The sequence below is a fragment of the Stenella coeruleoalba genome, assembly GCF_951394435.1.
Source record: "Stenella coeruleoalba genome assembly, chromosome: 16".
NCBI classification, from domain to species: Eukaryota; Metazoa; Chordata; class Mammalia; order Artiodactyla; family Delphinidae; genus Stenella; species Stenella coeruleoalba.
Genome location: NC_137162.1, coordinates 73,835,773 through 73,860,575, shown reverse-complemented (window position 1 = coordinate 73,860,575; position 24,803 = coordinate 73,835,773). Strand labels below are relative to the sequence as shown.

The following is a 24,803-nucleotide window of genomic DNA, read 5'->3' as shown; positions in this document are numbered from 1 at the left end:
GCTCGGGAGTCTAACTGGGGTGGTTGGGATAGGACTGGGCACAGAGGAGGGAGTTGCAGTCCCTACCCCAAAGGGACTCTCACAGCATTGTAGTAGGAAAAACAAACACTGTCTCCTCCTCCGCCTTCACTGGCTCCTCCTCCTGATGGCCCTCTTTCAGTTCAGACGAAGGTTCTCATGATTCCCTGGGCTTGATGTCTGAGGGCCAGCGTCTTTCACTCATTCTCTACCTCTGATTAATCGGTTTCTGCTCACCGCACAGGACCTCTGTTCTGTCCTTTCCTTGCTGCTGCCACCGCTCTAACCCACGCTCCCCTCCCTCCATTTCTTCCCTTTGTCTCTTCCCTCCTTACCATTTTCAGATCACCTACTAAGTACCAGTGACTCACGTTGGTATTACTGAAGTTGTCCCTGCATTAATCAAGACTCCTCTGTGGCAAATGATGGAAACTTATCTTGAATTTGGTTGAGGAAAATGGGAGCTTTTATGAAGAATCTTGGATAACTCCCAGAATTAAAGGGATTATTATAACCAAATTAATGAGAAGAAAACCAAAACAGCTTTGGTATCTTAGGGACTGGGACCAGAGACTTGAATACCATCAGAATTCTCTTGTCTTCTTGTCTGTTTTTCTCTGCATGTTGACTTCATTCTCCTGTTGCAGATTGGCTTCTTCCACATGTGAGGTATATGGCTGTTGGCGGCTCTGGGCTCACATCTTCTCAGCTTTGCCATCAGAGAGGAAAGAGCTTTCTCCCAGATCCAGTTGAGAGAATCCCAGGGAAGGACTTTTGCCCACTCTTGAGCCAGTCACTATGGCCAGGTGGGGTGGGGGTATTTTGATTAGCCCAGCTTGAGTCTGGTCCTTGCCCCTAGGAAATTACTGTGGTTGGGGTATTCTGTGATTAGTTCCTCCACTTGGTGCTGGGAGTGTGAGGTGGTGATCAGCAGCTTCCCCAAAAGAAGGGAGAGATTTACAACCTATAAAGGGGGCGGGGGAGGCATGGGCACTCAGAGTACTTGGAGTCCACTCCATGCACTGTTTGAGTCTTTGCTTCAGTCTCTCCATTTCCCATTCTATACTATTTTAAGAGTAATCTTTTAAAAATGTTCCTTTTTTGATCCAGCAGTTCCCTAGTGCAGCAGTTCTCCAACTTTAACATCAGTAACCTGGAGTGACTTGTCCCAGGAGAGACGCAGATGCTCAGCTCCTCCCCTAGTATCTGATTCAGGGTCCTGGGGTGGGGCCTGAGAATATGTATTTCTGACCTGTTCCCGGGGAATTCTGATGCTGTGGGTGCATGGACTTGGCTGTGATAAACCACTGCCCTGGTGGAAAGACCCTGACTCCTCCTTGACTTTAGAACACTGACCAAGTTCTTCAACTTCTCATGGAAGGTACTCCTTAGTCTGACCCTTTTCTGGTCTTCTCTCATTGTTCCATTTTAGAATCCCTGTGTTCCAGTTTGACTTGTCTGATTCCTGTTCTTTAAAAAGCTTTCTACTTTCTTACCTCCTTGCCTTTGAGAATAATTAATTGGAATGACCTTTACACTCACCACTGAATTCAGGATTTTAACTAAGGCATAACTTAAATTCTGTTTCTAACGTCTTCTCTAACTACTTCAGACAAAAGCAATCTTTTTTCCTCAGAACTGCTGTTCATTCATTCATTCAGAAAGTATTTATTGAACTCCTACCCTTTGAGGGGCGTTGTAATGAACAAAACAAAATCCCTGCTCTCATGGAGCTTACATTCTAGTGGGAGACACTCAAACAAACATGTCTGGTGGTACTGAGGAAAACAAAGCTGGGCAAGGGAATAGAGATTAAAGAAAAGGGAGATCAGGGCTACTTCACATGTAGCATGAGGGGATCCCTCTGATAAGGGGACATTTGAGCAAAGATCTGAAGAACTAGAGAGAAGAGCACTCTTTGTATGTATCATTCATGTGGATTGCATTATTTATTACCAAATATTATGCTGTTTTTCCGTGTGTATATTTCTTACCTCCCTAATAGGTTTTTAAGATCCTGAAGAGTAGTGGCCCCTCAACACTTATTAACTTCACATCACTAGCATGTTGCCTCAAATGTGGGCATTTAGTTGACTGTCTGTCCCTGATGATGATCATACACATGAAACTGATCATTGTCTTTCCTTATATGAATGTAGACCCAACATAATAAATACCTGAAGGTAAAATATATTTTGTAAGTTGCGTTTAGAGAGTCAGCTTTAAGTGGGGCTTACCGTTCGTTGTATGTGCTTTCCTCATAGTGAGTCTAATTTTCACAATTACACCTTGGTCTCATTGAATGAAGAATTTAATCGTGGACGAGGACTAAATGTGGGTGCCCGAGCTTGGGACAAGGGAGAGGTCTTGATGTTTTTCTGCGATGTTGATATATATTTCTCAGCCGAATTCCTTAACAGCTGCCGGTTAAATGCTGAGCCAGGTGGGTAAAATGTTAGTAGGTGGGTTGAGTGTAGAATTTAGAACAATGTCAGCACATCCCATATTTTGAATCAAGTTAATTATGTTTTTTAAAGGTTATATTTGGTGTAATTTAGCTGGAATATTAAGTAGAAAAGTGAAAATTTGCCCCTCTGAAGAAGTTCATACCCCTTGTTCTGTTATGGCCAGATTCCATTGTATACATTTGGATTCAAATAAACAAATGCAAAGAAATAAATCTTGAAATTGACAAGAAGGAAGTAGCACCCATCAAAAAAGAGCAAAGTGATAGTGTGATGTGTGAGATTCAGAAGCACTCTACCTCAGGCAGGTGGTGCCAACACAAATGCAGGCATGCAGTCACGCAGAGGTCTAGATACAGATGGTGCTTGGTCTTCGGACTGTGCATTTTGGGATGATTACTATACTTTGTTTTATGTTGTACATATTTTTTGAAAATGTTAAGAGCAAATAACATTTTTATATATCAAATATTATTTTAAATGTGAAAAGGAAGTTTTCTATATTAAAAAAATCTCATAGTAAATGTTTTTTTATATAGAACTACTCATATCGTACAAATTATTATCTTCTTATTAATCAATTTGGTTAGGGATGGTTGTCAGGAACTCCCTGAGAGTCAAGTGGGTAAATGAGGGTTAGATTTACCTTTTTTTTTACCAGGCAAAAATACATATTTTATATATATTTTACATTATTTCCTTAATGTAAAAGAAATAGATTTGCCTCTGGGAAATTGAGCTCCTCTTCCCTAAGTGGGTTTTAATGAAGATGAGATGAACATCTGCTGGGGATCTTGTAATAAAAAGACTGCCACATTACTTACAGGGTCCTTGACAATTTCTGAGTGCTACATATTATCACGTCTGATTGAGGCCAGTCTCAGCAAGGGGATCTCTGTTGAGAGGAGATGGGCTAGTTAGTTAGCCTTAAAGGGTCCCTTCAGTGCTAACAATCTGAATGCTAATGACAAGGCCTTTTGAGGGGGCTATTACATCATGTATTTTTTGTGGGTTTTTTTTTTTTTTTTTTTCCGGTATGCGGGCCTCTCACTGTTGTGGCCTCTCCCATTGTGGAGCACAGGCTGCGGACGCGCAGGCTCAGCGGCCATGGCTCACGGGCCCAGCCGCTCCGCGGCATGTGGGATCTTCCCGGACCGGGGCACGAACCCGTGTCCCCTGCATCGGCAGGCGGACTCTCAACCACTGCGCCACCAGGGAACCCCACATCATGTATTTTTAACTCAATCTTCCCAAGTTTTCCAAATCTTGTTTAGATCTGTCTGCAGTTCTATATTCTAATTATTATTTATGTATCCATTATACAATATCCTTTGGATTCACTGTTTTTATGATTCATTTTGAAGGGTGAGTTTAACAGAAGTTTCTAAGTTTCTTGGTGATTGTCAGAGGTTAACCTACATCTGTTACTGCTAATTCGATGACATAATGATTAATAAATGGTTCATCTCAGAACAGGTGAGAGAATGCTTTTGTGCATCGCCCCAGAGTCAAAGGGAATAAACATGTCAAAAGGGAATAAAGCACCCTTTAGTCTTTTTTTCTCTGTTCTTTTGCAAGGTTATAGTTTCATAGCCAAACTTACTGATATGTTATAAAATCATCATCATGTTCATCAACATGAGGTTTCAGTAACCTGAACATTGATAAAATACAATATTAATAAAATAAGATCATCATATGTAACAAAGAAACACTTTAACGAAGTCGTAGTAAAGACTTTACTGCAATAAAGATCAATGCTTTATTTTATTACTTCTTTTTGTGATGTAAACATATTTTAATTTATAGGTAAGAAGGTGTTTTACCCTGTGGTGTTTAGTCTTTACAACCCTGCCATTGTTTATGCCAATCTGGATGTGCCCCCGCCTGTGGAACAGCAGCTGGTAAGATTCTTACTATCGGTTATGAAAAGTCTCAGAGATCCTTGCCTGGTTCCTTTATGTTTGTTTCACAAACAGAAAACATAGTTTCAATTAAAAACTGTAGTTACTATGAACACACTTTCATAGTGTACCCCCTCCATAAAGTGTGGCAGGGGGGTTGGGGATGGGCAGAAAAGTTTAGGCTACAGAGAAAAATTCAAGTTCTAGATTGTGAAAACTGTACGGTCATTTCTACCAACTTATTTTTAGTAATACTAAAAATAAATTTTAATTTTAGAAACCTTACTAACTGGAAATTAAAACTACTAAATAAATAAGAAGGAATAATATACTATGGGAAATTACTTAGTCTTGGAATGGGAGTGCCATATATCAGAACTTACAGTTATTGACAAAGTTACAAAAGTTTTGAAAAAAATTTAAATAAACATGTGGAATAATTTAGATTTACAGGAAAGTTGGAAAGATAGTATAGAGAGTTCCTGTACTTCACCCAGTTTCCCCTATTGTTTACATCTTACATAGCCATGGTTCATTTGTCAAAATTAAGAAATTAACATTGGTAAGTTACTGCTAACTACACTATAGATTTTATTAGGATTTCACCAGTTTTTCTACTACACCTCCTCTTTCTGTTTCAGGATCCAGTCCAGGATACTATATTGCATTTAGCCTAATCTTTTATTGTTAACATTAAGAACAAAAAGGAAACAAATGAACTAAGAAGACAATTTAACATGTTTAAAAAGTGAAAAGTAACTCCAGGAAAGAAATAAAGATAAAGGTGGAAATTAATGAACCAAAAATAATAGATTGACAAATATAGGAGCTTATTCTTTATGTGCAGAAAAAATGTAATCATAAAGTGGGCAGATTCAGGGTAAAATAGAAAACAACAACGTACAAAATTAGAATAAGAAAACATTAAGAGAAATCTATTTCATATAGTAAGTTTTAAAAATTCTAAATAAAAGGAAAGATTTGAGAGTTTATAAAATATTAGAATGAACTAAATTCATGTAAATTTTTTTTTTGTACTTTTATTTTATTTTTGGCTGCACTGCACAGCATGCGGGATCTTAGTTCCCTGACCAGGGATCAAACCCACACACCCTCCATTGGAAGCATGGAGTCTTAACCACTGGGCCACCAGGGAAGTCCCTCATGTTAATATTTTATAAAAGCTCATGTTAGTATTTTATAAATAAAAGAGATGGAAGCTCTGAAGAGATGAAGAGCAATTTAAAATATTAGAACAGTTATCAAACATTTAACCTGCAGATACGTAGATATGTTTCACTGGTAAGTTTTTCCAAACTTTCAAAGAACAGATAATATTAGTGCCATATGATCTACTTAATATATTTTAAGAGGCCAGCATTATCTTCATATCAACCCCTGGCAAAGCATGTATACATAAACACACACACACACACACACACACACACACACACACACACACACACACACACTTCTACCTTATCTGTAGGCCAGTATTACTTAGGAATATAGATACAAATGGGGTCAAAGTGGCAAACTGAGCATCTACATCTGCCCTATCTGACACCGTAAATCCTTTGTAGAAGTGAATTATTAAAAATAAAAAGGCATATTCGTATTGGAGAATGAGAGAAGTGCCATTAGGAGATCTAAATTTTGAGAAATTTCTGTAAGATGACAATAGTTGTCATAGGGTTGATTAATGGAGGAGAGAACAGTCTGGAACATATTCAGGACAACACTGAAGATGGGGCTGCCTTGCATCCTCTGAGCTCATAGAAGACAGGGAGTGGTAGAGTATCTGTGCTTCTCTGGAAGTTGTGCTGAACAGCAGGCATCACAGGCACTGACCTACAGGCTGAGGCAGTGTGTGTGGTCCCTGGAGCTAGAAAGGCAGGGTAGGGTCCTAGGAATACTGAGTTGTAGGGTGGATAGGGAGCCCCAGACTCCAGAGGTGAGCCGTCATTGGCACATTTTGCCCAAGACCACGTTTAGCCCCTCCTTCACTATTGCTGGAGATAGACCCCTGTAATCATAGCTAAGAACCAGGGGTGTTTGAACAATGATTTTTGAAACAAAAATGAGTGGCAGCTAACCACAGCTAGCCAAACATTTGAGGGAAGCGAACACAATGAAAGAGGCACCAAATTTTAATAAATAGAAAAATTAACGTATGAGAATATGAATACAGGTAGAAAACAACTTTAAATATATGTTTAAGGAAATTAGAGAAAATGTTGATTTTGTAAAACTATTTGTTGCTAAAAATAGAGTCAGAACTTGGAAATTGTGAAATATAAAACTCAGTAAATGGGCTGAATAGCAGATGGTCACAGTTGAAATAGTTTATAAACTGGCAGACAGGCCAAGAGACAATGTGAGAGAAAAACTGAGATGTGGGAAATCAATTCAGAAGCTCCCAGATTGTTTAATAGGAGTTCCAGAAGAGAAAGAAAAGAGAATAGAGAGGGGAGGAAATAGAAGAAAACTTCAAAGAACTAAGAAAAGATAAGTCTTCTGGCATTTGAGAACAGAAGTCAAGGGACAATCCTAATAGTTTCCAGAGACGCCAAAAATAGCAAAACCTAGCTTGTCTACCAAGGAATAATAGGTTGGCACTCACGGCCTTCATGATAATATTGGTATTAGAAGATAATAAAATGATACCTTGAAAATTCTGAAGAAAAATAACTTCGATTATAGAATCCATATTTGACTTATTTGAGGGCAAAATAGACATTTTTGAACACTGAAGAGCTCAGAGGTTATTTCTCACAGACCTTTTCTAATTCAGCAGAATGAGAATGAGCACATTGAAAGAGGAAGACCTGAGAATAAAACAGTGGTCAGGGGCTGGCGCAGTGGTTAAGAATCCACCTGCCAATGCAGAGGACACAGGTTCGAACCCTGGTCCAGGAAGATCCCACATGCTGCAGAGCCAAGCCCGTGCACCACAACTACTGAGCCTGTGCTCTAGAGCCCGTGAGCCACAACTACTGAGCCTGAGTGCCACAACTGCTGAAGCCCATGCACCTAGAGCCCGTGCTCCCCAACAAGAGAAGCCACCGCAGTGGAGAAGCCTGCGCACCACAACAAAGGGTAGCCCCTGCTTGCCACAACTAGAGAAAAGCCTCTGAGCAGCCACAAAGACCCAATGCAGCCAAAAAATTTTATTTAAATGCAACCAAAAAAATTTTTATTTAAAATAAATTATTTTTAAAAAGTGGTCAACAACAGCAAGAACCTAGTAAAACTTTAGTTTCTTTAAATAGTTGTTGATGAAACACATAATAAAAAAGAAGTTAATAGCAATTTAGGATTAAAAAGTCAAAGGGTATATACATGGTATACATACATGTATGACCTAACTCTGTCCCAAGAGACCCAGAAGCAGTGACATCTTTAGAGTAAAAGGCATACCCAGCTCCCAGATCTTAGTGCTGGGACAGGAAATAGAGGAGCCTGGAGCATCTTGTAGCTCTAGAAAGTAAGGAGATATTCAAACAACAAAAGGATGAGGATATGTCAGAGGGACACGAGCCTGAAAGGGCTCCCAGTGGCAAAGCTGGAACAATTTGAGCAACAAAATAAATAACCTAGTACTGGATTATAACACTAGAATAAAATAAATATCCATGAGTCCATACTGATATAAATAAATTTGTGAGTGAGTAAATAAGTAATAATAATGAATGAACTGGATAGATCGATAGGTTGATTAGATTAGGGGGAAAAGAGACAGATCTTCCCTACCAAATTCTAAATAACTTGTAGATACTCCCTTTTCCAGAAGGTGGAGCTAGGTGACTCACTTCCAAAGAAACAAGTATGAAAAAAGAAAAACTAGTAGGTTTCAACAGAGAAAGCCTGGCAGACACCACCTTAAACCAAGTAATGAAGGTTAACATTACTAGTCTTGTCATGTACCCCCTCATATGATGTAACAAGAAAGGCACTTCACCCCTGTGGTCTTTCTTCCAAAAACCTATAACCCCAGCCTAATTATGAGAAAAACTTCAGACAAACCCAAATTGAGGGACATCCTATAAAATACCTGACCATTACTCCTCAAAACTGTCAAGATCATCAAAAACAAGACTGAGAAAATGTCACAATTTCTCAGGAGACTAAGGAGACATAACACCAAATGCAATGTGGTCGCCTGGACTGGATCCTAGAACAGAAAAAAGGACATTAAAGGAAAAACTGGTGGAATCCAAATAAAGTCTGCCGTTAGTTAATAGTAATGTACCATTGTTGGTTTCTTAGTTTGGACAAATGTACCACAACGGTGTAAGATAAGAACATTTAGGGGAAGCTAAAGCTACAAGAGAAGTATATGGGAACTCTTTACTATGTGGCAACTTTTCTGTAAATCTGAAATTATTTCAAAATAAAAAGTTTATTTATAAAAAATTTTACTTGGAAAAACAAACCAGAAGAAGTGCAAAATGGACTCAGCCTATGAGGGTGAAGAGCGAATTTTCTTGTCTGGTTTGGGAGGATGTGGGCGAAGAATGATTTGAAAGTGGATTCATTCTAAGATGTTGTATAGAAAAATAAGTTTAAGTACTTCCATTTCAAGTTGTAGTTTCACCAGTTTGTAACCATTGCAATTTATTTAACCTTTCTAAGCTTCATTATTCTCACTTAAAAAGCATAAGACAAAAGTTTGCTCTCCATAATGTTTAAAGTTGTATTAGAAGTAAATAGGAAATACACCAAATAGGAAAAAAAATAGTTAAAAGGCATTTGATAATAATTCACAGTAAACATATTTAAATAGTCATTCTTACTAAGAATGCATTAAAACAGCAGTGCAATACTTTTCTTCTGCCGTGAAATCGCTGTTTTGAAAAACAGCCATGTGAGTGAGGCTGGTGGGGTAGGGGCTCCTCCGTCCCTGCCAGTGGTGTGGGAATGCAGGTGAGCTTTCTGGGTCAGGAGTTTTCAAACAGGTTCATCCCTCTGATCCAATAATTTCCGCTCCCAGGAGTCTCTCCTGAGGAAATAATCAGAGGTGTAGAGTAGCAATATGCATAATATTGACAAGATTGAAAGCAAGCAAAACTCTAATAATAAAATGATAAATTGAATTATAGTATATACTGTGGTGAATGTTGTGTGTCAAGAGGAAAGTGTTCATGAAATGGAAATAAATACAACAGTGTAAATGTAGAGGTAAATGTGAAGTTAAAAAATGGTAAATGGTGTATATATATTTTAAATATTTTAATGCTGTAATAGCTAGTGTTTTTTTATGTACCCTTTTGTTTGTGCAAGGTACTGTGCTGTTTTTTATACACGTTAACTCATTTAATCCTGTAACAACCTTTGAGGTGGGTACTATTATTACCCCTGTTTTACAGATGAGGAGACAGCTGTGCATGGATGAGTGCCCCTCCCCTAATGCACAGCTGGCCAGGATGGGGCCAGGAGCCCGGGCAGTGTGGCTCCATAGTCTCCACTCTGTTATATTAATTCATCAAATAGTGAACGTCCATTCTGTGCCAGCCATTATTCACCGCTGTAACCCCAGCACGTAGAACCATACAGACGTGATTGTTGTTCACAAGAATCTTTAGTCTGGTAGGAAAAGACAGAAAATAAAATCAATTAACACATACCATGCAGATCATTAAAACAGGCTGCGTTGTGAAGAGTGATTAGGTGGTATCTGTGTTGCGTTGGGTCAGAAAGGCCTCTCTGAGATGGGGCTGTTGGAGGGGCTTCCAAATGAAAGGAAGGAACCTGCTACACAGTGACTGGGGAAGGCAGTGCCAGGCAGAAAGACAGCTAGTAGATTTCCTAAGGTGGCTGGAGCACAGGGGGCGAGTGGGCACAGAGCTGGGCCAGGTCATGTAGAGCTTGCTATACCCCTGTAAGGGGTTTGAATTTTATGTAAGTGTGATAGAAAACCTTGGGAGTTTTGGTTCTTTGGAGAATGGATTGTGTGTGGCTCTAGCTGCAAGTAGCCAGTTAGGCTTTTGCAGTAGACCAGGGGCGGTGCTGTGGCTTGGGTGAGGATGGTGATTGTGGAGAAAGGTTTGGCTATGATTTAGAAACAGAACTGACAGAACTTGCTGGTAGATTAGATGTGGAGAGTGAGGGAAAGACAGGAGTGGCAAGAGGAGAGATCAGGACTTCAATTTGAGCATGGTAGGTGTGTGTTGGTTATCAGACATCCAAGGGAAAATGCCAAGTTGCCAGGGGGATTCGTGGACCTGCCATCTGTGAGCAGCTGAGGGCTGGAGATGTAGGTTATGTGTGGATCGCTGCATCTCCCACATGCTTAGGAGAAAGAGTAAAATGCAACAAAATGTTAACAATCAGGGATTGTAGACAATATGAGTTTCCTTCTACTTTTCCTCAGTGAAAATGTGCTGATTTAAAAATCAAACAAAACCAATGACTCTTTTCCCCAAGTCTGATAATATTTGAAGAATTTTTAAAGAAACTAAAGTTATAAATGAAGTCATAATATTTATAAAATCAGAATTGGCCTGGGGTAGAAATGTCAGAGTGGATGTTTTAATACTTTGCACCAGGATTATATATATTATATATTTTTGACAAAGGAGATAAGAATATTAGAGCCCACTCTTGGTTTTGCCACAAAACTTATGCCTCTATAAATTTATTTATTCATTTAACAAGTATTTATTGAAAGCCTATCCTGTGCCTTGCATTGTTCTAGGTACTAGGGATATAGCGGTGAGCAAAATTAATAGCGAGCAAAATTAACAAAAAGTCCTGCCCTCAGGAAGAAGCCTTCCACCCCCCACCAAATGTTAAAGGAAAATTTGTATTTCATTTATTAGCTCCTACTTGAGCCAAGTTCTCAGTACTGCCTGGCTCATTCTGTTTTCCAGAGTGGTTCTCCCATTCTGCACAGCAGCTTTTTCAGACTGTCCCACTCTTCTCAAAAGCTGCCTCCTCTACAGACCTGTATATTCCTATATTCCTGCTATCTGCAAGAATTTCCAGTCTGTGGTTGCCCTACAGATCACTGAAATTCACTGTGTGCAGAACCTAGCTCCACATCATCCATCTCTGGGCTGGTCCTCCCCTGCCCCCAGCCCCGTGCTCCTGCTCTTGTGGGGGATGTACCGTCACATACCCATTGTCAGGACAACAGTCTGCTGTCATCCTTGGATGATCCTTCCGTCTCATCCCCTGCTCCTGCCCATTGAGTCACTTGCTGACTTCTGTCAATTCTGTGTCCTAAATCTTTTCTACATCCCATCAAATTTTTTTTCTTTCTGGACATACCATGACAGTCTATACCACCAGCCTCTTATCCCCAGATTATAACTGTTGCCTCTTAACCAGCCTCACTGACTCCATTCTTGCCTTCTTACCTCTTCTCTCTCCTTATCTCTTCTCCCTTATCATCCAGAATGATCTTCCAAAAACATCATCTGATCACATTACTCCTTTTGCTCCTACTCTTCAGAGAACCCCCATTACCATTAGGATAAAGCCCAAACCATGTGACCAGGCACACGTAGTTCTCTCCGATGTGGCCCTGCTGATCCCTCTAGGCCAGGGGTCAGCAGTCTGTGGCCTGCAGGCCAGATCTGGCCTGCTGCCTAGTTTTGAATGGCCCATGAGTTAAGAATGGTTGAAAAGTATTTTTAAAAGGATAATATTTCATGGCACATGAAAATTATATGAAATTCAAATTTCAGTGGCCTTAAAGTTTTTTGGAACACAACGTGTTCATTTGATTATTTAATTGTTAATGACTGCTTTCACACTACAGTGACAGAGTTGAGTAGTTGAGACGGAGATTCTGTGTTCTGCAGAGCCTAAAATATTTACTGTCCAGTTCTCTATAAAAGTTTCCTGAGCCCTGCTCCACATTTATGGGCACCTCTACTTCTGATCCCAGTGTTTAGTCCCACCATCTTTCACCCACAGTGCTCTCTTCCATCACAGGCCTTTGCGTAAACTGTTCCTTTGCCTGGAACTTTCTCCCAGCACATCTTTCACTTAACTAACTCCTACTTATCTCTCAGATCCCAGCTCTAACTTCATTTCTTGGAGGAAGCTGTCTCAGAATGCTGCAGGTTGGGTGAGGTGCCTGTCTCTCTCCTCTCTGTCACCCTCCTCACATCCATATCCTCATTTCCCTCCTTACCCAACTCAGATTCCATTGTCAGCTGTTATCCACAGCCTCTTTTTTGCCATACACTCACCTCCTTCATCCCTCACTCCTTCCAGTGTTTTCTCTTAGAACCCTAACCTGGTTAAGGACAACTCTGTCAACCCGGCCCCAGAGCAGCAGAATGTGGAGAGTGAGAGAGACACAGTCCCACTACACAGCATAGCTTTAAACGTGACCACAGGCCTCAGGAGTCCCAGACTGCCCTGAAATCCTGTGCCTTACCCTAGTCCACCCACTCTTTGTCCTCCAAGCCCGCCACACTATCCTTCTCACGCCTCCCAGCAGCCCTCACCACTCCTCACTCTCCACGTATGTGTTTCATTTAGAAAAGAGAAGCAGTCGGATGTTCACTTCCTTATTCTCCTGTCATGAGATCCATCGGCCTCACTGGCTCTGTATCCCATTCTCAGCCTCTCTCCAGTCCCAGTGGAGGAACTGCCACATTCCTTCCTAAGGCCAGCTCGTCCTTTTGTAGTGAACTACACGGAGCTCATCCCTCATGCCTAAACAAGGGCGCCCCTCAGCCATTCTTCACTCTCTCCTATCCTAACATTTTGCCTCTTCTAGATCATTGCCATAAGCCTATCAAAATACTGTAATACCACTTATGTTTGGAAAATGTAATAGCTGTTTCTTGACCTGGGGCCTCATTCTTCTTGCCCTTGTTTTCTGAGCTATTGCCACAGTTGTTTCTTTACTGTTTCTCAAACACTCCAAGTGAGCTCCTCCCTCAGAGCCATTGTACATGCTTCTGGAATGATCTCCACATATTTGCATAGCCCACTCCCTGATTTCAGTAGGGTCCCTGCTCAAACATTACCTCCTCATAGAGGCCTTTTGTGGCCATTATATCTAAAATAGGCTTTCTATCTTGCTCTCTTTTTAGCCTACGGCATCTTTCTTTCCAGCATGTGTCACCACCTGAGACCTATATTTATTTATTGGTTATTTTCCCATCAAAATGGAGGCTCTGTGGTAGCAGGGATTTTGTCACCTCTGTTCCCTGCTGGGTCCCAGCTCCCAAAACCAAGTCCAACAGATTAAACACTTGTTGAATGTATGAATTTTAAAAGGAGGTTTATCAAGCTTCAACTTTTACTTCGTTCTGCAGGTGCAGTGTCATCAAAGCTCTGATTTTCTTTTTCTTTCTCTGCTTGGACTTCAGTGGTGACTGCTCCATTTTAAAACTGGTTTCCCTCATGGTGGGAAAGGACTGCAGCAGTTCCAAACTTCTCATCTATACCCTACACCAGGGGTTGACACACTTATTCTGTAAAGAGCCACATAGAAAATATTTTAGGTTTTGCAGACCATACAGTCCCTGTTCCAACTATTTAATAACTCTGCCATTGTACCACAAAAATACCCATAGACAATTTGTAAACAAATGAGTGTGGCTTTGTTCCAATACAGTTATTTGCAAAGCCAGGTGGTAGTTGCTTACTCCTGCCGTACACCATCCAAAGAGAGCAAGTGTCTTTTCTAGTAGCTCTCAGAAGAATGAGGGGGCTTTGTTTTCCAAAGTTCCCAATAGCCCTCCTGTTTTAGCATGTTGACCTGAACTTTGTCTAATGCCTAATCAGTTCCTAAGTGAGTAGGGTGAGACCGTCTCACTGGTGTAGCTTGCTCACGGCCCAGTCTGACGCTGCCAGTGGAAGGAGCGTCCCTGAAACTCATGGACTGCATGGGGCCAGGTAATTACCAGAGCAAAACTGTACACAGTTAGGAAAGCGGTAGGGGAATGGATGCTGGCCAGGCACCAAATAAGGTCTACTGTGTAGAAGTGATCAGTGTATTACGGTATGTGCTTGTGCAACTGGTGTCCTCCTTAAACAGAATGTAAGCCCCCTGAGGTCAGGCATCAAATTCTTTGATTGTTAGTAACCTCAGCTTGCACCTTCTACAAGGTTTGAACAAATTAAATTGAAAGTAGAGAACAAAAGTATGGGCACCAAGTGGGGACAGCAGGGTAGGGGGTGGGGCAGTGGTGGTGGGATAAATTGGGAGATTAGGATTGACATACACATACTAATTTGTATGAAATAGGTAACTAATAAGAACCTGCTGTATAAAAAAAGTAAAATAAAACAAAATTCATAAAACAAAACAAAACAACAAAAAAGAAGTAGCAAGAATCCTGTGCTCATGGGGATTACTGTATTTTTGTTGGTTTTGTAAGGATTTAGTAATATAAAGGCATCTGATCCATTATCAGTCACATAAATGCCAGGAAAAAGTATTATTTGGAAAATATTTTAATTTGTTTCATTGTTGATTGAAACTACTTCTAGTTTTTGAGGGATTAAATTGAATTTTGTTTTTTAAACTTAAGGTTCACAAAAAGGATTCTGGCTTTTGGCGAGATTTTGGCTTTGGAATGACTTGTCAGTATCGATCAGATTTCCTGACCATTGGTAAGTATACCTTACATTTAAGGATAGGACTTTAGGTATATACTGTAATATGGCATTTTTCTAAAAGGTCTCAGATGTAAATGTTTTCCTATTAAATTTTGAATGTCTGAGATAAGCTGAAGAGTCTGGAAATATGAAAGGCAAAGTGAGCTTATAATTAGTGTCTTTGAATAGAAAAATGAGGTCATAATGATAAAATAAAATACCCATATTTGCAGTTGTTTCGAGTACCCTTACAAAAGATCTGTACCTGGCTTTGGTGGTGTACTCATTAATTGTTACAGCTAGAAATAATGTTGGGTTATCTAGTCCAAGGGCTTTCATATTTTTTACTTGGAGAGGAAACCACGGATTTCTTGAACATAATGCAAAATCCCAGTATTTAAAACAAATGGGAAAACACCTAACCTTTCTAGCTCTCGTTGAAGTTGGAGTGGGGAACTTGGAATCACTGGCTTAGTTATCCACTCTCCTAAACCAAAGCTAACCATGAAGGATCTCATCTAAGCTACCTGCCCCACTGTACCTTTAGTCTCACCCAGCAAAAATTAAAGTATCAGAGCTTAGTTTAAGGAAGCAGGCTGAAACCTGATTCATTCATTCCATGTCTCCTGATTCATTCAGGGGCTACCTTTCCACAACGTGTTAGAATACATGGTATATATATTTTTTAATAGAATATATTTTGTGTATTTTTTAGGTCCATCTTACCTTCATTTTTATAATCAGCCATTTGTTTTGGAAATTCCTACACCTTGTCTTTTTTTTTTTCTTTTTTGGCCATGTTGGGTCCTCGTTGCTGTGCGTGGGCTTTCTCTAGTTGCAGCGAGGAGGGGCTACTCTTCGTTGCGGTGCACAGGCTTCTCATTGTGGTGGATTCTCTTGTTGCAGAGCACAGGCTCTAGATGTGCACGCTTCAGTAGTTGCAGCACACGGGCTCAGTAGTTGTGGCACACGGGCTTAGTTGCTCCACGGCATGTGGGATCTTGATCAGGGCTCGAACCCATGTCCCCTGCATTGGCAGGTGGATTCTTAACCACTGTGCCAGCAGGGAAGTCCTCCACCTTGTCTTTTTATCTCTGTAACAAATGATGGAAAATCAGCAAATAGTAATAAAAAAGACTATTACATGAGACTAATGCCTTTTTCCCTGATTTCTTGCTTAATAAAATAGTAAGGATACATCACTGCCTTCTGACCTCTGTTATTTCTCACTGCTCCTTTCTCATTGTTTTTTCCTTGTATTTCTATTAGATACATGTTGGAGCAGTTAATGGTGTCCCACATTTCTCTGAGACTGTTCATTTTTCTTCATTCTTTTCCTCTTTGTATTGCATAATCTCAATTGATCTATCTTCAGGTTCACTGATTCTTCGTTTGTTAGTTCAGATCTACTGTTGAGCTGCTCTAGTGAATTTTTCATTTGAGTTATTGTGCTTTTTAACTCTAGAATCTCATTTCTATCTCTTTATTAATACTCTCTTCTTGATGAGACGTTGTCATCTTACTTTGTTACTTCTTTAAGCATGATTTCTTTTAATTCTTCGAACATATTTATAATGGTTGTTTTTTTTTTTTTTTTTTTTAAACATTGTTTTACATGTCTTTATTTATTTATTTATTTATTTTTTGCGGTACGTGGGCCTCTCACCGCTGTGGCCTCTCCCGTTGCAGAGCACAGGCTCCGGACGCGCAGGCCCAGCAGCCATGGCTCACGGGCCCAGCCGCTCCACGGCATGTGGGATCTTCCCGGACCGGGGCACGAACCTGTGTCCCCTGCTTTGGCAGGCGGACTCTCAACCACTGCGCCACCAGGGAAGCCCCTATAATGGTTGTTTTGAAATCTGCTAAAACTGACATCCAGGCGCTCTCACAGGCAGTTTCTGTTGCGGGCTTTTCTTTTGGTATATGGGTCACACTTTTCAGTATTCTTTCAATACTTTTTTGAAAACTGGACGTTTTAGATAATATTTTGTGTTGATTCTAGATATTGACTCCCCCTGCCTCCAGGGCTTGTATTTTGTTTTGACTTTGCTTATTCATTTATTAATTGACTTGGCTTTACTATTTTAGTGAATTCTGTCTCCCTACCCTCTGCCTCCCAACAATATGAAGCTTCTCATGTCTCTCATCAGGGCATGTTGCACAGCCATCCTGGGATGACGTTGGATTTAGTGGGGCTCTCTTTGACTGTCTCTTTCCATGCCTGTTGATGTCACTCCTACCTATTAGGCTGCACTAATTTGCTCTGATTTAACAGTGCTCTGGGACATAAATTGCTCCGTAGTCTGAACCAATTAAATCGAACCCTTTTACAGGGTAGTTTTTGGGGCAAGTTTTTGAGGTTTGCTTGGACCCAAGGAGGGCTGTGCACATGGCCTGATGTCTCCCTGCCTTAGCTGTCTCTTTGCCTGCCTCGTTCTGGTAAACTGGCTGGCCTACATTTTAGCTTGTTCTAATGGGGCTACCAGCCTCCTCTTAATTGTTTACCACCAAATCTCCAGTATTTTCAAGAGCCCCCTTAGGCCTGAACTTCTGCACATTCTCTTTTAAATAAAGTCAGTTCCTTTGGGAAAAGCTCTGGAGCATTTGTTCTTATGGACTGCTGCTTCCCCTGAGCCTCTGCTCCAGACCTGGGGGTGGAGATAGTGGCACACTTCTCTCAGAGGGACACCCCTGCTTTATGAGCGGGACACTAGGTGGCAGCAGAAGGGACTACTCCCTCTTGGAGAGCCTCTACCCTATGAATGTGGGCTGGGTGAGAAAGGGAGCCCCTGCCCTCTCAGCAGCACTTGTTTGCAGTTTAGCCTCTTTCATTTGGAGCTTCTGTTCTTGTCCCTCTTTCCTGTCCTTCTGGTATTCCCATTATACATATGTTACACCTTTTGTAGTTGTCCCATAGTTCTTGGATATTCTGTTCTGTGTTTTCTTTTCTTCCCCTCCCCACCCTCCGCCCCCAGTCTTCTTTCTCTTTGCTTTTCAGTCTTAGAAGTCTCTATTCACCTGTTCTCAAGTTCAGAGATTCTTTCCTCAGCCAAGTCCAGTCTACTAGTGAGCCCCTCAAAGGTATTCTTCATTTCTGTTACATTGCTTTTTATCTTTAGCATTTCTTTGTGATTCTTTCTTAGGATCTCTATCTCTCTGCTTACATTAACCACCTGTTCTTGCATGTTGTCTGCTTTTTCCATTAGAGCACTTAGCATATTAATTATAGTCATTTTAAATTCACAGTCCTTTAGTTCCAACATCCCTGCCATATCTGAGTCTGGTTCTGACGTTTGCTCTTTCTCTCTGATACTGACCAGGGTTCTTAGCCTTCCCCAATCAATAGAAGTTGACTAGAGGCCGGACAAGAAATTCATGCAAGGCTTTATTGGGGCCCCTGCTGCAGCAGCCGGGGAGTGAGAACAAACGACAGGTTCCCTTGCTTGCTCACTCGCTGAGGCAGGGCGAGCTTGTTCCTTATACGGGGTGGGGGTAGGCGTGTGTCCAGGGGTCGGAGCAGAGGGGGGGTGGCTTAGATGGTCTGCCCACCCCTTGGTGGGGTTGAGTGCAGGGGGCATGCGCAGTTCCCTGCTTTTGCTCCTGACACCCAGTTTTTGCTCCAGGCTCTTTAGAAGTGGCAGTTGGGTTTTTCGATCTTTTGTATCTTTCTATCCATAATTTGCCCCAACTGCGCATTCATGCAGTTATTTTTCGTCCCATACGGTTTCTTTGTATTTTGTTGCTTCGAGGAGAGGTGTGTCCAGGTGTAAGCACTGCAGCAAAGGGTCCCAGGTCCCAGCCTGTCTCACTTCAAACTGTTTTTTGATTTTTAGTTTGCCTAATTTTTTTCCTCATAGCTGAACATGATGTACTGGGTAAAGGAAACTGCAGTAACTAGGCCTTTAGTGATGGTAAGGTGTGGGAGAAGAGGAAGAATTCTGTAGTCCTATGATAAGGCCTCAGTCCATCTTTAGTGAGCCTGGACCATGAACTTCACAATCGTTTCACAGACACAGCCCCCAATCTTAGGTGGGACAGGATGGCTAGAGTGGGCTGGAGTTGGGTATATCCCTTCCCCCAGATAGGTTAGACTCTGGTAAAATAGTTTTTCCTAAACACAGGCCTTATTAAGAAGAACAAAATGCCCTGGCATATTTCAGAATGGTTACTTTCCCCCTCCTTCTGAAAGCACTAGGGGATTTTTCTCCAGTCTTCACTGTGAGAACCTGGTAGACCTAGAGGTAAAACTCACAAAAGTGTGCAGGCCTCTCTGGAATTTTCAACTCTTAGACTTTTCCACTGAGCCTCTAGCAATTCATCAATTACAGTTCAGATTTTCCTACCCCAGTACTGGTTCCCCTGGAGATTTCTACTAGTCCATTTCTTCCCTAATAGTTGTGATTCTGTCTTACCCACCTATCTGTGTCTTCACAGTTTGCCCTGTGACTTTATTTCTCCAAGGGATCTGAAAGGAGTTGTTGAGTTTTCAGTTTGTTCAACTTTTTACTTGTTGTCAGGATGGAGTGATGACTTCTAAGGTCTGTACATGCTGGACCAGAAACCGGAAGTCCTCTGTTTATTTTTATACCGTCTCCAATATTTGAGGAGCTTATTCGTATCTACAAGGAAGAAAAGCCAAGATATAATCAGACATAGCATTTAGTAAAGCTGTGACTATTTAAAGTAATATTTTTCAGAGATCTCAGGATTATTGTCATCCTATGAGAGTGAAATTAAGTGACATAGAATTATTTGACAAAAGACATAATTTGGAAACCTAGCTTTTAATTAAAGAATTAATTTTTTTCTCCATTTTTAAGAATCTTTTCTAGCTTTTCAAAAAACTCAAAATAGTTTGTATTCTCCATGCTTCTTTAAAGTTAGTTCAGCTTAAACCAATTTGAAAATAGTGTGAACTCTATCTCCCTTGCTCTAAGTAAGGCTCTAAGTGACATTTACATTGCCAGGTCTACTTGATTCTTTTTAAGTTCTTAATTGAGCAGCACACACTTGACCATTTCTTTCTCAGGATGCTTTCCTCACTTCACTACTGTGATAGCACATTCTCCAGAATTTTCTCCTTCTTCTGGGGCCGCCTCTCAGTCTGTTTTGCTGACTTGTCTTTCTCTGCCTGTTTACCCTCTAGATATTGACATTTCTTAGCATTTAGACCTGGGCCCTGTTTTCCCTGTAAACTCTAGTAATTTCACCCACTTCCATGGCTTTAAATCATCTGTGTGCCCATTCTCAACTTTATGTGTCCACCTTGGCCATTTCTTCTGTTTTCCCCTCTGGAAAGTTTTCTGTGACCCAGAAGAACTTGGATCTCAAAGGATAGAAAGAAAACATAATAAAACATTAATGGTGGTGATATTGTGGGTGATTTATGTTTCCTTCTCCTTTATTTGACTTTCTAGAGGTTTTCTGTAGAACTCTGAAGTTTACAAAGTATTCTCAAATGTTTAATCTCATTTTGATACTCTCAACAACAGATTGTGAGCTTCTAGACGTCAGCTGGTAACTGGATTTCTAAACCAGGATGTCAGTCCTCTACTTCGGGTGTCTTTGGATTATACCGTGCCATCTCATTTGAAGCAGAATGTTTAAATGTTTATCAGGTTTGACTGTGCTCTGGCTGCCAGGCAGTTACTTAACAGTGTGAGTTTTGATCCTGCAGGTGGATTTGATATGGAAGTAAAAGGTTGGGGTGGAGAAGATGTTCATCTTTATCGAAAATACTTACATGGTGACCTGATTGTGATTCGGACTCCGGTTCCTGGTCTTTTCCACCTCTGGCACGAGAAACGCTGTGCTGATGAGTTGACACCCGAGCAGTACCGCATGTGCATCCAGTCCAAAGCCATGAACGAGGCCTCTCACTCGCACCTGGGAATGCTGGTCTTCAGGGAGGAGATAGAGACGCATCTTCACAAACAGGCATACAGGACAAATAGCGAATCTGTTGGTTAATGTCATCAGTGACACATTAGTCTGAACCACAAACCAGCACTATTTAGCCTTAATTCCAATTCCAGATGCAGTGCCTCTTTCAGAGAAGACATGCTTATCTTTTGTGTTCTTGCTGACATTACTTTAGCAATTTAACTTAGTGTGAGAAGAAAAAGCAAGTTTTGCAATGCAAAGTCTCTGTTTTGTGAGTATACTTCACTATGGAATCATTGACAAATCAAAATCTGGTATTTGTTCTAAGAGTAGCTTTGAGTTAATTTTACCCGGCTTCATGTTCTGATGTGTATCCTGGTTGCGTCTGGGCTGAGGGATGGAATGTGTTGTGCTGAAGGTGGGTCGGGAGCATCCTGTTCCCAAAGAGAGGACGGAGTGTTATGGATGGAGTGTGTGGATAAGGGCTCTTCACCTACCGACCACTGAGTCAACCTACTTGGTTTTAAATTAAGATCTTTGGGCAGTTGCTTAAAGGATCCTTTTTCACTGAAGCAGAGAATAATTAAATGACACATCTAAAATCCCCAACTAATCAAGAGAAGGCAGAGACAAAAATCCCTCAACTTTGTGTTGTTGCCTAGCCCCCTCAATGTCTGTTTTTAAACAAATGGGTAATAGTAGAAAATACTAAGGTTATAATCTGTGGCTTGATTAAAAATATAATGTGTTACAAATTTAGCATCATGTTCAGGATTAGGAGTCAAAGTTGCTGTAGACTGTTTTGAACAAACAGAAATAAACATGGAAACGTCTTTAACAGAACAGTTAATTATGCTGGAGTGTAGGACACTAGGGGTGTCTGGGACATCAGTTTACATGAGCCAGGGCCGTATCAGGGCCTTCTTGTGGTGGTTCAGAATAGATGAGCATAGCATGGTGTCGTGTGTTTTTGGCTTTGTATTGTCTTATTTAGCATGGATCCATAATGTATGTATTATTCTTTTTTCTAATATGTTAATTAAGCTACATCTGTGTTATTATAATACTTTGAGTTGAGGAGGAGTTTCACTGAAGGAAGAAAAACCAAACAATTTAATGAGGTATACCATAAGATCATACTGATTTGAGAAAAGGGGAGGAGGGGAAGTTTGTCTAAATGGAAATCTGAATTACAGAATATTTTAGAGAAATATATAACTTGCAGATAGAATGATGTTTTAATTGAGGTGTAAATTATATTAAGGAGACAAGATGAGTAAGAAATTATATTCAGATATGACTGTACTGTGTTATTTATCACACATGGATCTTTTACCATATGGTCAATTGCTAGATCCACAAATTGGAGATATGGTGAAAGGCATGCATAGATTTTTGAACCTTTGGCTTTTAAAAGGGACCTATATTGAATTCTTTCTATTTGTATAGAAACTCCTGAAAATTCATAGAAGACAAATCATTACTCTTTTTCTCAGTAAATCATATCATCTGAAATATTATAAATCCCAAATTTCTTGGTGCTACATGAATTCAGTTTTATAATAACTCTTACTAAATATTCTTACAAGTTTTTAGTTGGGGTAGCATTTAGGCTTAGTTTTTTAAGATGTGTAAAATGTTCTCTGCAAAATTGTTCAGGCCATTGTCTCCTTTTATATACAGTTATTTATTGTGAAGACCAGTGAATTAAGGTATTTAAAGTGAGAGAACCTAATTATTTGCAAAAGTGAGTTGTAGCTGGTTTTTTGACAGAATCAAATGATTTTTTTTCCTTTTTTAAAAAAAAAAAAAGCTTTTCATTTAAAGATGGAAGCTAAGCAATGGAAACATTACTCTGTTTTTGACAGTAAAAGGTACCAATAAAGTATTTTATTACCGAAGGTTAAATGAAAATGTGATAAGTTAATTTCTTTCTGTTGTAAAATATCATAAATACAGAAAAGTGTATGACATGTAAATGTGTACTTTAAACAATAATAAAGCCAACGCTAGTGCACCAGCTATTCAGATTAGGATATAGAACATCACCAGTGAAAAGTCTCTGTGTGCCCTTTCTCGATCACATACCCTCACCTCACTCTCTCCATAATAGTCACTATCCTGATTTTTGTGAGTTTTTCACTCATTTTTCTTCACAGTTTTCCCAACTATGTATGTATCTCTACCCAATGACTATTTTGCCTGTTTTGAATTTGTATGCATATTATTTCATTATACTCTAACTTTCAGTATTTTGTTTTTGAGGTTCACTCATGTTAATCTCAAAATTAATTCATTTTCATTACTGACTAGTATTCCACTGAATGAAAATACTGTAGTATTATTCTACTGTTGATAGATATTTGGATCATTCATCATTTTTTTTTTGTTTGCTTATTTGCTTTTGCTATCACAAGCAATGTTGTCGTGAATACTGCTGTGCGTGTCTCTTAGGAGTGTGCGAGAATTTCTCTAGGAGTAATGATGCTAAGTCATCGGTTGTGTGTACGTTCAACTTACTTTCCGAAGTGGACCACCTCCAGCACTGTAAGAGATTCACTTTGCATCCTTGGTAATACTTAATTTTGTCAGACTTATTAATTCTTGCTAATCTAGTGGACTTTAGGCATGAATTGTAATTATAATTTTCATTTCCAGTCTTTTTGCCCATTATTATAAGTTCATAGGAATTCTTCACATATTCTGGGTACCAATTCTTGTTGGTTAAATGTTTACAAGTAACTTCTCCCAGGATGTGGCTTGTCTTTTCCCATTGTTGATGGTACTTTCTGATGAATAAAAATTAACTTTAATGTGTTCAATTAATCTTTTTCCTTTATGTTTTCTTTTTATTACTGATTTATGACCTCATAATAGAGAAGGGTATCCTAAAGCTATTGTTCTGTATTATCTTCTAAATACCTCATACGTAGCTTTGCTTTTTCCCAGTCATAAAAGTGGAAGAGGTTTTGTATATTATGTGACGTAAGGATTGCATTTCACTTTTTTCCAGCGTCGCCTTACTATGAAGTCCATATTTTACCCACAGATCTGCAAAACCACTCTCATCCATCAGATGTCATACACACACAGGTCTGCTCCTGAGCTCTCATCTGTTCAGCAGATTAGGCTGTCTCTCACCACGTTATCACATCACAGTCTAATATTACTGTAACATTATAGGAGTTGATAATTTCTGAGAATTAATCCGCTCACCTTGTTCTTGAAGATTGTCATGGCTGTTTGCAGCCTTTGTACTTTCATATAAGTTTTAGAATAAGCTTGCTAACTTTAATGAAAACTTGTGAATTTTTATTAGAATCTCATTGAATCTATAAGGTCACTTTGGGGAAAATGTACATCTTTATCTGATCCTTGAACATGACCTTATCTATTTTGGTCTTTATTGTCTTTCAATTAAGTTTTATACTTTTTCACACAGTGGATTTTTGTGTATTATTTTTTGAGATTTTTTTTCTAGGTAGTTTGCATTTTTTATGCCATTGTAACTATCTTTTATTTATTTTTATTGTCTATTGCTGGTATTTAGAAATCAGACTGATTTTTGTGTGTTAATTTTTGTGTTCAGTTGCCTTGCTGAGCACAATTGTAATAATGTATTTCTAGTTTCTTTCGCATTTTTCTGTTATCTATGAGTAGTAGAAGTTTTGTTTCTTACCAATTTTTATATCTTTATTTTTCTTGTCTTACTGTGCTTGTTAGGATTTGTTGTGCAGTGTTGACTGGAGTGATAGTAGAGGACTTCCTGCCCATATTTCTTATTTCAAGGGAGACATTCTCAGTGTTTCATCAGTAAGTATGGTATTTGCTATAGGTGTTTTTATAGATACCCTTTATTAAGTTAATAAAGTTACCTTCTATTATTACTTGGCAAGTTTTTATCATGCTTGAGAGCATTTGTCAAATGTTTTTACTATATCTTTTGAGATAATTATATGATTTT

At 39.7% G+C, this 24,803-nt stretch overlaps 1 protein-coding gene across 8 annotated transcripts in view; it reads left to right on the top strand.

The window, feature by feature from the left end:
* CSGALNACT2 (chondroitin sulfate N-acetylgalactosaminyltransferase 2) overlaps positions 1–23,897 on the top strand; it is a 50,316-nt gene extending 26,419 nt beyond the window's left edge. For 2 of the 8 annotated variants that reach the window (XM_079900983.1, XM_079900982.1), the window contains 4 exons: positions 2,283–2,461; positions 4,293–4,387; positions 14,890–14,971; positions 20,634–23,897. In XM_079900983.1, the coding sequence (XP_079757109.1) occupies positions 2,283–2,461; positions 4,293–4,387; positions 14,890–14,971; positions 20,634–20,926 (649 nt within the window). In that variant the 3' untranslated portion in view covers positions 20,927–23,897. Of the gene's footprint in view, positions 2,259–2,282; positions 2,462–4,292; positions 4,388–14,889; positions 14,972–20,633 lie in introns of those variants that run through there. The other 6 variants (XM_079900988.1, XM_079900984.1, XR_013824396.1 and 3 more) reach the window with 6 other exon arrangements.
* The last annotated feature ends 906 nt before the right edge of the window (positions 23,898–24,803 follow it).